General features: G+C 47.0%; 1 protein-coding gene across 2 annotated transcripts in view; it reads left to right on the plus strand.

The window, feature by feature from the left end:
- Nucleotides 1–14,400, plus strand: part of SHISA6 (shisa family member 6) — a gene marked incomplete at its 5' end in the record, with an annotated part of 396,338 nt that overhangs the window by 359,072 nt on the left and 22,866 nt on the right. For both annotated transcript variants that reach the window (XM_084647516.1, XM_084647517.1), the window contains one exon: nt 3,010–3,162. In XM_084647516.1, coding sequence (XP_084503642.1) covers nt 3,010–3,162 — 153 coding nt within the window. The remainder of the gene's footprint in view (nt 1–3,009; nt 3,163–14,400) is intronic.

Consider the following 14,400-nt stretch of genomic DNA (forward strand, 5'->3'; position numbering starts at 1 on the left):
CACTGCCTTCCTATCACAATCACTCTCAGCAGCCTGCATCACAAAAGTTTCCTTACACAAGACTGGTTTTAAACCAAGTCCTATTTCTGGAGTGACAAGGAGAGCCCACAATTAGAAACAAAATCATGCCAAGCGTGGAAAAACGATATTACTGACAGCAACTGTAGGCTGAGCCTTTTTCAGTTACAATACTAATTGTCATCATTACGCGATGTGAGAACTAGCACTTCCATAGTGCAGTGCAGCTGAGGATTTCAAAGCACTTTACAAAGGTGGGTGTCATGATCCCCATTTATCAGCTGGGAAAAATTCAGCACCAAGAGGTGCAGTGACTCGCCCAGGGTCAGCCACAGAGCTGTAGTAGCCCCTGACTCCAGCTCTCACTGATGTCAAAGAGAGCATCTCCGTGCCTGTCCATGGTAGCTGGGGGTTGTGCTTGGCATGATATTTGCGGTCAGTGATTCCCTCAGCGACTCTGAGCAATGCAAGGAGCAGAGCCACCTGCCGACAGAGGAAGCAATATTGAGCTCTGTTCCCCGTAGGAAGGGTCACCAGGAAGCAGGATGCTGGGGCGGGGGCTGCCATCGTAACTGGTGTTCTATAAAAACACAGACGGATTAGCCAGCAGGAAGGAGTGTTGTGGTTTCCTGACCAAAAGCCAGACCCTGTGACCCTCGCTCACTGGGCACTAACTTCCTCCATATGCAGCAGCACAACTGAACCCAGTGAGGCCTCAAACACCTGCGAGGAATGGTCTAGATAATACTTAGTCCCAGGGGCAGCGAGTATCATAGGCCAGGGAAGGCTAAGGCCCAGGCTGTGGCCCCGCCCATGCTCTGCCCCCCACATCCTGAAGCCGGCGGGGGCTCAGCTCCAGCTGTGGCCTGGAGCTTGGGGATCAGCCAGGGGTGGCTCAGGCCAGTGCTCAGGCCAGCCCAGGGGTCAGGCCAGCCGGCGCAGCTCAGACTGGCCGAGGGGCAGGGCAGCTGGCTTGTGTTGGGGCATCCAGTGTGGCCCAGGAAGGCATGGCTGGGGTGGCTCAGGCTGGCCTGGGCCAGCATACGTGGGGTGGGCCAGCCGGCACAGCTTGGACCGTGGGCGGCTTAGGGCTCTAGCTGTGGGGGGAGGAGAGACTGTGGAGGAGGGACTCGGGGTGGAGCTTCAGGTGGAAGGGGCGGGGCTGGTGGGCTAGCTTTCCTGAATGGGTGGTTCATCTACTGCCCATGCTTAGTCCTGCCATGAGTGCAGGGAACTGGACTAGAGGTCCCTTCCTGTCCTATGATTCTATAGACATGCAGTCTCTGAGACCCATGCACAACAGGTGACAGGGGCCGTGGCCATTCCTGCCAGTTCAAGCCCGAGCACATGGCCCCTTTCTCCAGAGCACTCCACTCACTCCTGAGGGGTGGACAGTTAGGTCAAGAGACAAGGCTCAATTCTCCTGGGTTGTCTGATGGGATAGAGTTCCCCTGTGCCCTGTTGACAGGTCCAGCAGAGGCAGGAGCTCAGCTCGAAGACCATCTAGGATATGTTGTTAGGTTTGAGAAACATGATGGTCTGAAGTTCAGCCATGTGCTTTAGACCATGACACAGAAAGGTCAGTCACTGAAAGCAGCAAGAAAACAAATGCCGCCCCCATCTCCCTGAGAGACACTCCTGTTTGTGGGAAATCCTCACCCAGGCTGGCCCCAGCAATGCCTCCAGAGTCTGCCAGGAGTCTCCTTTCACCTGAGCCATTTGAACTCTGCAGGTACATCCACACTGCAGCTGGGAGTGTGCTTCCCTGTGCAGGTGACTGACACACACTAGCTCTGCTCAAGCCAGCACACTAGAAATAGCAATCTGGTTGTGGTGGCATGGGCAGTGGCTTTGGCTAACTGCCCATGTCCATACCCAGGGGACACACGGACATGTATTTGGACAGCTAGGCCAAGCTGATGCCCATGCTGCTGTGGCCACATTGCTGTTTTTAGTACACCAGCTTGAGCAGCGCTAATGTGTCTGTCTACCCAGGCTGGGAAGCATGCTCCCAGTTGCTCTTCAGAAATACCCTTCAACAGAGCAACCTTGAGGCAGCTCAGGAACATCAGCAAAAACCCAGTTCTCAAAACAAAAGGTCCCAACATGCATCTGACCCTTCCTAGAAATATTTTGGCTTGGGACATCACCTTTTGCCAGGATACCAGGATGAAAGTTCAGTTGTGGATGGGCCTTAAAACCTTTACAGTCTCTGTTCTGTAGGTTCCCTGTCACGACAGGAGTCAGATTGGCATCCGACAACACAGAAGGCTTCAGGAACTGTCACTACTTCCCCTCCACCCAACCCTTAAGACAATAATCTCCTCCCAAAGAGAGAATGGGATGATACCAGAACTCAGGAAGTGAATTCTTAGGGCTAGTAGCCAGTCTGAATGGCACTTATTAATAGTAGACTCCATCTAGTGCAGAGGGAGAGGAGAATTGAAGAGCCCCCACCCCCAAAAGGGGCAGTGTTTGAAATCATGTGACTGATTTAAAGGGAGGGTGTGTTGTATTCTACAGTAAACACAAGACACTGGAGTGCAGAATGCAGAAAAGCATCTTCCCCACATGGTGGGTTTGGTCGCTTATACATAGATGTTAATGGCATCTGTGCTAACTTTGTCCTCAGAGATGAGATATTGGGGCCCCTGGGGAATAGGCAACAGTGTAATATTCTCTGTCTATAATGAGATGACTATCTCTACCATTGACTTAACAAAGGAGTCTGTGCTCTGTGGGCAGCACTTCTTCACTGCAGTTTGCATTTGTTAATAGTTGCAGTGGAGACTAAAGGCAGCAAAGTCTTGGGTTTCATTTCCCATGGCTTGGCTGGTGTCAGTTTGAATTATAGTGTAGTGCCTAGCTGTCAGATTTGGTTCAGATGTAGGGGAGTGGCTCTGCTACCTGGCAGGTGGATGGGAATTTCTCACCTCTCTCTTCCCTGTCCACTGGTGCATTGCGTGGACATGTTTTTATTCTTTCTTGCAGAAAAACCACGGATGAACAATATCCTCACTTCCGCCACGGAGCCCTATGATCTCTCCTTTTCCAGGTCCTTCCAGAACCTCTCCCATCTCCCGCCATCCTACGAGGCTGCAGTCAAGACTAACCCAAGTAAATATTCTTCTCTGAAGAGATTAAGTAGGTGTCAGCTCATTTCATTTTTTTTTTTTTTTTTTTTTTGTATCTCATTAGCCTGTGAGCTGCAAGGGGCATAATGACAAGGCAGTAATTCAACTTCCTTTCCCATTGCACTTGCTGCACTGACATCTCTGGTCTGCAACGCTGTTCCCTGTCACTTTCCATGGAGGCAGAGTTGCAGGGGAAAAGTCACTTTTACCCCAAGCGAGTGATGGTACATGTGGCTGTTTCCTCACTGAGTTCTCTGCTGTGCTGCCTCTGATTACTCATCACAACACGCTCCCTCATCCTTACAGAGCCATCCGGTATTCCACCTACTTTATACCAGAAATGGGGGAAGCCTGCTTGGCTATCTCTGAACCTCCGATTGTCTCCCCAATCTGCAGTTAGAGCAGGTAACTCACTGTCTGTCTGCCCTGGAGCAGGTACTTCAGACTAAATATCAACCAAAAACCAGTGTCAAAAAGCTCATGAAATGATTGGGAACATTCATGTAAGTGAGGGAGGGATGCTTACCTCCTGTATCTGGGCTGTAATCTGATCTATTTCATGGACCTGGTGGTGGTCTATACTATGGACTTATCCCTAATACATTTCTATGTCCCTTGGAGTGTCAGTCTCTTTGTCGCATACTATGGATCCATTTTCACTCTGGCTAGTATCAGCTGCTGGCTGCTGTTTTCTACCATGTGTTGTGTTCTGCTACCACCCTTTAGCAGGGTCCAATTCCAGACTCTTACTGATGTTGAGTAGCTTGTACACACGTAGTCTCATCAGCTTCAGTTGGATTACTCAGGTGAGTGCATTTGGGTATTTCCACCACAGAAATTGCAATACAGATCTGCTAAAAGAGAAATCCCTCTCCTTGGTTCAGCACAGCAGTTGAGCATGTGCTTGACTTTAACCAGTTATAGTAGTTGCTACCTGCTTAAACTTAAAACATATGCTTTAAATGCTTTGATGCATAGGGCTAGTTTGCTGAATTAGGCCTGATTTCCTATGGTGCTGGGTACATCACTCTGTCTTCTCCTGGAAGCCTTTTACCCTTTATAATCTACTGGGTAAAGAGGTTGTCTACCTGTTTATTGTAAATATCTCCAACATGCCCATTCACCCCCCTCCAATGCTCTGTGCCTGTTCCTAAACAGCTTTTCTGATATAAATGGATACTGGTATGCCGGTGACACCACTGGATTATAATTTCACAATTTTTGAATTTCTGCTTTCTTGAGATGGTAAATGTTTTCATTTCACAGTGGAAGTCATGTAACTATATGTCTGTTTATTGATTACCAATTGAAAATACTGCCTTTTTTTCTGTAACTGATTTTCATTGTGAGAGACTCCCTGAAATGTGTCATTTACTTTATATACTATGCCTAGGTACTGGATGAAAATGTTCTGTAGCACAGAACTAAGGATGTCGATATACCTCACTGAAACATAAAACATACTGTATTTTAAAAAGCCAAAAAGAAAAATTTGAAAGTCTGGAAATGTAACAAAATTTGACAACAAACCATAAGTCCTCTCCCTCGGACTTGCTCCTGCTCCCCTCTACTCATACTGAGCAGTCCCATTGAACTTTGTCCTGCTACACTCTCCAGACACAAGGGGTTTGTAAAGATGTGCACTGAACTCCGTCCAGCTGCCCTACGCTTCTTTGATGCGGACACATTCTTGAGAACACATCACTGAAACTGCCACTGCCTGGTGAAAGGGGCCTTGATGTGGTTAAATGTAGGGACAGAAGCCAAATGATAGTACTAAGTACAAACTCTTATCAGCTTAGCTTTTGGCCAGGATGACCTGTGCCAAAGACTTTTCCCAAAAGACTACCAATAATCGATTCAATTTCCTGTAAGGCCTAGCTCCATCTCAGTAATAAAGTAAGTAACAGCTATCAAGAAGTCTGTTGTGTATGACAGGGCCTGTGCTGGGAAGCTCTGTGTCTTTGATACAAACACAGGAGTGCCCCCTTTCAGAGGGAGATGGCAGTCACAGAGTACAAGTTTGAAGTTGTCAACAAGAGAAAGCCCAATATCAAGGTGACATACCAGGGAACAGTCACGACTAATAAGCAGCTGTGTCAACACTGCCGTGCAACCTGGGGTGCCTTACAATGCCTTGCTGAAATAGCTCCCACCTGGGCCACTCACAATCAGCCTTCCAGCAGGCAAACCACACCCTGAGTGTCTGTGTGTAATTGCAGCCTGCCAGCCATGCATGGGTTACACTCTGGCTCTCCCCAGCCTCGGTTATACTCCAAGGTGACCCCAACACACCCCAAGTCTCAGATTTTCTCCAATAAATGTATGTCCTTTTCTGCCCAGCCCTCTCCTGGACAATACAAGTTATACTAAGTCCATTATTTCTCTAAAAAGAATAATAAGCCCCATATCCTGTCACCCCAAATGGAGTTTCCTAGACACTTACAATTAAATACACTGGATTAGATAAAACAATAAAACAAGTTTATTAACTACAAAGAGAGAGATTTTAAGTGAGTCCAAGTAATAAGGCATAAGGGTCAGAGATGGTCACAAGAAAAATAAAGAGAAGATATTTACTAATACCTAATTTAAACAAACTATATAAGATAGAAGCAGTTTCTCACCAAATGCTTTCAGCAGTCTTACTGACCAAATCCTAGAGGTCAGGACTCCTCTTCCAGAGCCCAACGAATGCTTCCTTTATCACTTCAAGTGCAGTGAATGCAATGGGCAAGGGGAGAGAGGGAGGGTGCCTTGGAGTGTTTTTCCCTCCTGTTATAGTTTCAGTCTCCCTCTTGAAAAAATATTTCCAGCTGGGGACAAGTAGACAAAAAGTCTGTGTGGAAGGATGTTCCCACTGCTTGTCCTCACGTGTTTGAGCTTCCCTTGTTTCCCTTCCTGCTTGAATACTCTATTTACTGCTTAAATGAAAATTGAGCAGATCACCCAGTCATTTGTGTAGGACAGACCTGTTTGACAACCTCAGTTTGGGCAGGGCTGCGGGGTTGGGAACATGTGTTAATAAATTTTACCAGGACAATAATAACCAACGAATTATGAGTTTTCAGATAATACCACACAAGGCATACTTTGTACAAAAATTAGTACAATAGTGTCTATGGTGTGAATAAAAGGGTATAATATGTCACAATCGCAGGGACTGGGTCAGATCAAGACCTGCAGCTCTGAAACTGTGGAGATGTTTGTGCACCATACAACTAAACAAAACAAATCTATGCCTGTGAGAATCAGACATGGGCCTAAGGGCTGCAGTTTTTATTGTGCCTACCAGCGGCAATGCAGGGTCACTCTATTACACATGCACCTTCCTGACCCAGCCCTGCCTCTCCCCCGTCCAGCTAATACATGGTAGCCATATTCTGGGTGAGAATCTGCATTGGTTACCTCGGATCCGAGGAAGAGAGGATTTGAGAGCTCGTCTGTGGCCCTCAGCTGTGGAAGATATATGGGGACCCTTGACTCATGAGGCTTCCAAAGACCATGAACCACAGAGGTTCATAGATGAGCCCTGTCTCCCAGTGCAGAGGAATGTGTGCATTTCATATATTTTCTGGCAACATTCACCACAGCAGGGAATCTTTGCCCAGTGAGATGGGAACACCACCATGTCCCAATATGCATTACAGATCTGTACACTAGGGTCAGCCACCTTTGCAAGGGACTCATCCATAGACTTGCAAAGCAGTTGACTATGTAGACCCAACAGTGGAATCATCTGGATCTTCCAGTGCCTGGCCAGCAGGAGACCCTCACTGTCCCAGCAGCCCAAGAAGGTTCCTTGGCCACGCAGCCAAACACACACCTCTAAAGTGCGGCTCTGTGGAAACACTGACCTTGTTTCAGAAACCTTGAGGAAGAATCTGGAATTCGGCCAAGATCTCCAAAACTGAGTGCCTCAAATTAGGCTCCTAAATGCATATTTAAACATATCTAAATAATTGGGCTGATTTTTCAAAAGTGCAGAAAGCCCAGCATGTCCCCCTGAGTCCAGTAGGAGCTGTAGATGCTCAGCACCTCTGGAAATCATCGATTTATATGTTTGAGGCTAGAATTTTCAAAGCAGTCTAAAGGGAGTTAGTGCCCAGCTCTCACTGAGTTGCGGGCTCCTTTGACAATCCCAGCCAAATATGGATTTTTAAATGCAATATGAGCACCCAGTTTCAGAAAATCTTGGCCTAGGTGTCTTACATTGAACTCCCAGCAGCTGAGACCCAGAATATTAACCAGTACTTTTGAAAATGTAGCCCTTGACCTCTCTGTGCCTGAGTAGTTCTATCTGAAAATAAAGATAGTAACACTTCCCTATTGCCCACAGAGGAGCTAAACTGGTCAAATGCTATTTATCTATCTATCCATCCAGGCTCTTATATTGGCACCCAAACCATAGTATATGAGTGCCACAGAAAAGCTTATAAGTACATACAGGTTATAATAATCTCCCATCTCCTGTAATTGCTCCACTGTCCAACAAAGCTGTAGGAGGATACATTTAAATATATCACATAAGGATACAAGGTAAAGTTTAGTGTTAAACCTTAACCTAAAAAGTGAGTATTTGAAAGCCTGGAAGTTTTCATTATCTATGACATCTTTTGATGTTCTCTAGTGTTTAAGTGCAGTATATCTGCAACTTGAACTCTCTTTATGACTTTTTCTTTTGACAGGTAATTTTGCTGGTTTTTTCAAAGGGCCGTCAATGTGAAGTATATGAACACAGCCTCTTTCTTTCTGGCTTTCTATAACTGTCAAACTCTGAATTTGTCAGGTGATGCTGCCATGTTTTCTGAGAAGGTTTCTCTTCTAGCAATCATCAAAACCATTAGCATCATTACAGCATATTGGACATTTGGGGCCAAAATTGTGAAATCCTCACTCACATTCTTTTCAGGCATATCCCTCCTGGCTTCACTTGAATTTAAGGACTGAGACCTTGTCTACACAGAAGTTGTATCACTTTAACTAGACCAGGATAGTTTAAGCAGTGCACCTCCTAGCATGGATGCAAGTATACCAGTATAAATGTATTTATACGATACAGTAAGTCACAAACAGGAAGGAGCGTGAGCTATAACTGTATAACACACCTTGAAACAGGCATCCACAGTAGGGCTTGCGCTGGTATAACCTCCTCAGTAAAAAAACACCCCGCATAGCTACACTGGCACAAACCCTGTGTGTAGAGTAGGCCTGAGTAAGGCAGTGTTTGGCCATGGTCACCTAGAGCTCCACCTTGCCACGTGAGGGTGGAGGTGGCAGCTTTAAGCTATCAGGATGGCTGGTGCCCAAGGTGCTGATTGGTCACTGTCCAGGTGGCTGAAGTGGGCTGAGGCTTGGGGGCTGGCAGGAACATGGCTTCTGTCAGAATAATAAAAGGCTTCTGTGGTGCCTCTTTCAGCCTGGGTCTCCCCTCCACTGAGACAGAGGGATGTGACTGAGATCTGGAGAAGTAACCTCACAGAAACCTGGGCAGGTCACAGAGTTTAACTGGCTCCTGTGCAAAGGGGCAACACCAGTGCACTGCTCAAGCCCCACTTCAGCGCTATCCTTGTGCCTAAGTGGTGCATAATCCTCTGCACTGGCCCTCAGGGAATAACCCTCTTCTGCCCTCAGGGAATAACGAGCCCTGGCTAGTCACTAGCTAGCCAATCAGTGGGATATTTCTGCACATACAGTTCCACCTCCCTCTCCAGACATGCGGTACTAGCTGCAGTGAGCAGGGCCCGTCTGTCTGTGCAACTGCTCCTAGCAGCAATTCCTGAAGCAGCTTTCAGATTTTCCCATGTTGCTGTTCATTGATTATTATGGGCAAGATGCTGCCTGCTAAACCCAGAATGAACCAGAGAAGCACAGACCTTCTGTGCCACGTCTAGCTACTGTAGTACGATGATTGATTTGGGCTGGGATTTCCCAAGGTGTTGAGGGGAGAGAGCTTGCCTTAGGCCCCTGGAAAACCCCAACCTTATTTATTCCTTTATTTCCAGTAGTCTGGGTAACTGATACGAAAGTCAGTCACACCCCAGTGGGGAATCCAGCTCTTCCACCGACCTGGCACTTAACCCACCAGGGCTCCAGAGCAGTGGCATTAACTAGGAGAACTGGGGGAGGCAAATGGCCCCCAAAGTTGTTTGAACCTGCTCAGAGTTCCATAGGCCGCAGAGCCGGGGGCCACAGCCTGCCCACTTTCAAGCAGTAAATCAATACAGCTGCTGCCAGAGCAGTCCAGAGTGTTGCTCCATCTGCGTGGCTGCAACACTGCTAAAATGTGACCCAGCTGCCGCTTTGCACAGAAGACTCAACTCCTGGCAGGACCAGCTCATGTACTGTGTGGGAGAGTTTCGGGAGACTCCCCAGCCGAGGAACATCCTGTGGGACAAGAGGCAGGGGACGAGCGGGGCTGGAACAGGGTCCCTGCCAGGGGTGGGGGCAGGGACCAGATTTGTCCCTCATGACACTTTCTTGGGGGTCCCAGAGCTATAGGTGGCCTTATTACCCCCCACCCCCCGGCCTCAGCAAGAGAAAGACTTGCTGGACCCAAACTTTGTGTCTGTTCTCAGCCAGTCACTCAGTTAGCCAGCCAGACAAACTGGGTTTTGTGACACCTGACTTGAGCTAGACAGGGCTGAAACTGCCATGCTGGCCTGTATTCTTATTATTACTGTTATTATTGATAATCATTTGCATTACACTGCTGTCCAGAGGCCCCAAGAGACCAGGGCCCCATTGTGCTGTTTGCCAGAAGCTGGGAATGGGCGACAGTGGATGGATCACTTGATGATTACATGTTCTGTTGTTTCCCTCTGGGGCACCTGGCACTGGCCACTGTCAGAAGACAGGATACCGGGCTAGATGGACCTTTGGTCTGACCCAGTATGGCTGTTCTTATGTTCTTACATAGAGGCTGCACAGCCCCATGGTAAGAGAGTCCCTGCACCAAAGAGCTTACAGTCGAAATGGAGAGCATGGGCACAGGAACGATGAGGAACTGAGGTCCAGAGCAAGTCAGCGACTTGCCCAAGATCATACCTGGTGCCTCTAAAAGATCCTTCCTTTCCTTCCCCTCCCTGATGCCTCTCAGGCTTCATCAACATACCTCTAGCTGCCCATGGTGCAGTTCATTGGTTATTATGGGCTAGATGGTGCCTGCTACACCCAGCCCTTCATGGATCTGCCATGGCTGAGCACTCACCTCATCTTCCTGGGGGTGGGGTCTGCAGGTCTGCAGACTGGTGAGTGGGGAAGCAAAGCTGTGGGCAAACCTCCTCCCAGCCGCCTCCATAGCACAGGGTTTGGGACTCATCCAGGCCATACATAGCCTGCACATGGAAGGAGGCCGGCTCTCACTCACGCGAGAGCCCAGTGGAACCGGACCCTAAAGCTGCAGTGATGCTGTTTATCCACCCAGCTCTCACATGGGTTCTGAGCTCTCATGGGACCAATTTGCTACACCTACCTGCAAACAACTGTAGAGTAAAGGCTGCTGGCTGTGAGGCAGCATTCCCATGGCAGACCCCATCCCAGATCTGCATTGACATCCCCAGTGGGGCTGGCATTGGTGCCTGGACAAGCGGTGGGGGTATATCACAAGTATTGTTGAACAAGAGCAGCTGTGCAAATTCCATCGCTATGCAAAACTCTGGGGGGAAATCACTGTTTATTGCTAACTGGGAAAAGTCAAAATCAGACAGGGAGCTATTATTGCCAGATTCATTAACCAACTCTGTGTTAGCTAAGGGAAGCATTACAAGGATTAGGCATTTTAAAAAAATATTACAGAGAAACCAAAATAGAGCAATCAGTTGGAATAGACTGAATTTGTGCTTAATAAAAACAGAGAATTCATAGTGATTTCTGTAAGAACATAAGAATGGCCATACTGGGTCAGACCAAAGGTCAATCCAGCCTGGTATCCTGTCAACCGACAGTGGCCAATGCCAGGTGCCCCAGAGGGAGTGAACCTAACAGGTAACAATCAAGTGATCTCTCTCCTGCCATCCATCTCCACCCTCTGACAAACAGAGGCTAGGGACACCATTCCTTACCCATCCTGGCTAATAGCCATTAATGGACTTAACCTCCATGAATTTATCCATTTGTATGTTAGCTTATTAAGCTTGGGAGGGGGAATAACCCAGAACCCAAAAAAAGAAAAAAACAACAACATAACACAAAACAATCTGGTGATCTACTATCCCTAATAACTGTATCAGGAGGTTCCCTTCAAATTATAAACTGTATTGGTCCAAAACACCAAAAAGACAAGAGGAAATAAACCAACTATCCTGAAAATGAAGATTCCAGGATTGCCAACCCCAGGCATTCAGAAATCAAGAGTTCAGGCCCCCCAAAATCATGAGCATTTAAAAAATAATACATGTAAGGTTCTTTTTGTTTGACTTCTAGTGTCTGACCTGGTAGGGTGCACTCAGGGCACATTTCAATCTCTTCTCAACCCTGAGGGCTTGAAACATATTTTGTTTTTTTAATGAAAGCTGAAACTCTCACCTGTTCAGCTGGCTCCAGGAGCTGGCACTTTAAGTATCACACCAATATCATGAGACTCAGAATAAAATCACATGAGTTGGCAACACTGAGATTCCATTATCTCAATGCTCAGACTTACTTGCCATCCCTAAGGTTTTAGACAGGTTTGTACTCTGCACAGCTGAGTCGTGCCTCTGTTGCCACTACTGCAGCTACACTGCTATTTATACTTGACCTACAGCCAGTCTGGGTGCACAAGCAGGAGAATCATGTTCCTAGCTCGTCACATAGAAGTTGCCTACAGTTGGGAGCCTACTTCCCACCATGGGTAGACAGACATGTGCTTGCTCTGATCGAGACATACCCTGAGAGGCCATCGATATCAAATTGGTCATCTCAGATTCCAGAACAATTAAGAGTTAGCTAGACTTCACCAGTTTTCACCCTCATGTCTGTTGGGAGGAGTGCAGGGCTCTGAGCCTTTGTGCTCAAATTCCTTTTTCAATAAATTATTTCCTTCAGTGCAGGCAAGTCGTGCTGCAGACTCTGGACTCCTGGAGTTCTTAGGAGTTATAGCTTGGGAGGTGCTGCTCCCCACTGGCCTCAGGGCCTTTTCCTCTGTGCTTGCCATGCGATGCAAAGGGAAGGCACTTGGCAAACCACACTCCACCCATTGCCGAGTTACATCCCCCCTTAGGTTCTCCATCGCTGGTTCAGTAACACTCATTGAACTGGCATCACCTTTCAAAGGCAATGGGCGGTTAAATGTGCTGCCTGCTTAAACTAACTTGTTTTTCAGATGAGACTGTCACTTTGGTTTTCACCCCTTTGAGACGGAAGACTGAGGGCTTGAACACATGCGTAAAGATCAATTTTAAATCACTTTACATGGATGCATCTCCTTAATGTAGATGCACTCAAATTGCTTTACCCTCAGCCGTATCTTTTCAACTTCTGTTGGTAACTTATGTATTAAGACAAACCCATTTAAACAGGGCTTAAGTATGTCTACATAAGGGGGTTGCACCATTTGAACTAGATAGATTTAAACTAGTTTGGCTCACCTCCTGCAATTCTTCTAATGTAGACCAGTGCCCAGTGTGACGGGGCAAGGCCAGATGACTATGGAAAAGTAGTGGGAGATAGATATATTAGCTCCAGGCTAAACAAATCCCTGGTACCAGGTTAAGTGAAATGGAAGCTGCTCCAGGTCAATTAAGACACCTGGGGCCAATTAAGAACTTTCTAGAAGGCAGGGAGAATGCTAGGTTGATTGGGACATCTGAAGCCAATCGGGGCTGGCTGAAACTAGTTAAAAGCCTCCCAGCCAGTCAGGTGGGTGTGGATGTCAGGAGCTGTGGGAGGAAGTTGTGCTGTTAGAGAGGCTGAGTAGCACACACCATATCAGGCACAAGGAAGGAGGCCCTGAGGTAAGGGTGAAGTGGAGCTTGAGGAAGTGAGGGCTGCTGTGGGGGAAGTAGCCCAGGGAATAGTACACGTTATGTTTCTAAAAGGTCAGCTACCATAGCTGATACTATTAGGGTCCCTGGGCTGGAGCCTGGAGTAGAGGGTGGGCCTGGGCTCTCCCCCCACCTTTGCCCCCTGATTAATCACTGAGACTGGGAGACAACAGAGACTGTACAAGGAAGGATAACTTCTCCTCACCTCCCTTGCTGGCTTATGATGAAAATGGCTCAGTAGACTGTGACCCTTGTCTCTAGAAAGAGAAGGGTTACGTGGAGGGTCCCAGTGAGCCTCTGAGACTAGTGAAATCCACCAGGAAACATGGGACCCACGGAGGCAAGGACAGAGCTTTGTCACACCAGATACAGCAGTGCCAGGTGCCTAGACCCTGTTCTACATACAGACTTGCACATTAAAACCAAGTTAGTTCTGCTAAGGTTAATTTGTCTGTGAACATTCTTATTATGGAATAAAAATGGCTCAGGTTGATTTAGCTAAAGTCAGTTTGTTACCATAAGACTATAAAAAACATAGAATGGCCATATTGGATAAGAACAATGGTCCATCTAGCCCAGTATCTTGTCTTCCATCAGTGGCCAATGCCATATGCTTCCAAGGAAATGAACAGGATAGGGCAATCATCAAGTGATCCATCTCCTGTCATCCAGTCCCAGAATCTGGCAGTCAGAGATTTAGGGACACTCAGAGCATGGGGTTACATCCCTGACCATCTTGGCTAATAATAATTGATGGACCTATCCTCCATTAACTTATCTAATTCTATAATTCTGGCCTTCACAACATCCCCTGGCAATGAGTTCCACAGGTTGACTGTGCGTTATGTGAAGAAGTACCTCCTTTTGTTTGTTTTAAACCTGCTACCTATTAATTTCATTGGGTGAGCCCTGGTTCTTCTGTAATTCGAAGGGGTAAATAACACTTCCTTATTCACTTTCTACACACCCAGTCATGATTTTATAGATCTCTATCATGTCTCCCCTTAGTCATCTCTTTTCCAGGCCAAACAGTCCCAGTCTTTTTAATTTCTCCTCATATGGTAGCTGTTCTATACCCCTAATCATTTTTGTTGCCCTTTTCTGTATCTTCTCCAATTCCAATATGTCTTTTTTGAGATGGGGTGACCACATCTGCACACAGTATTCAAGATTTGGGCATACCATGGATTTATATAGTGGCATTATATTTACTGTCTTATTGTCTGTCCCTTTCCCAATGGTTCCCAACATTGATGGCTTTTTGACTTCTGCTGCACATTGAG

The sequence above is a fragment of the Lepidochelys olivacea genome (genome assembly GCF_965140295.1).
Source record: "Lepidochelys olivacea isolate rLepOli2 genome assembly, chromosome: 14".
Classification (NCBI taxonomy): Eukaryota; Metazoa; Chordata; order Testudines; family Cheloniidae; genus Lepidochelys; species Lepidochelys olivacea.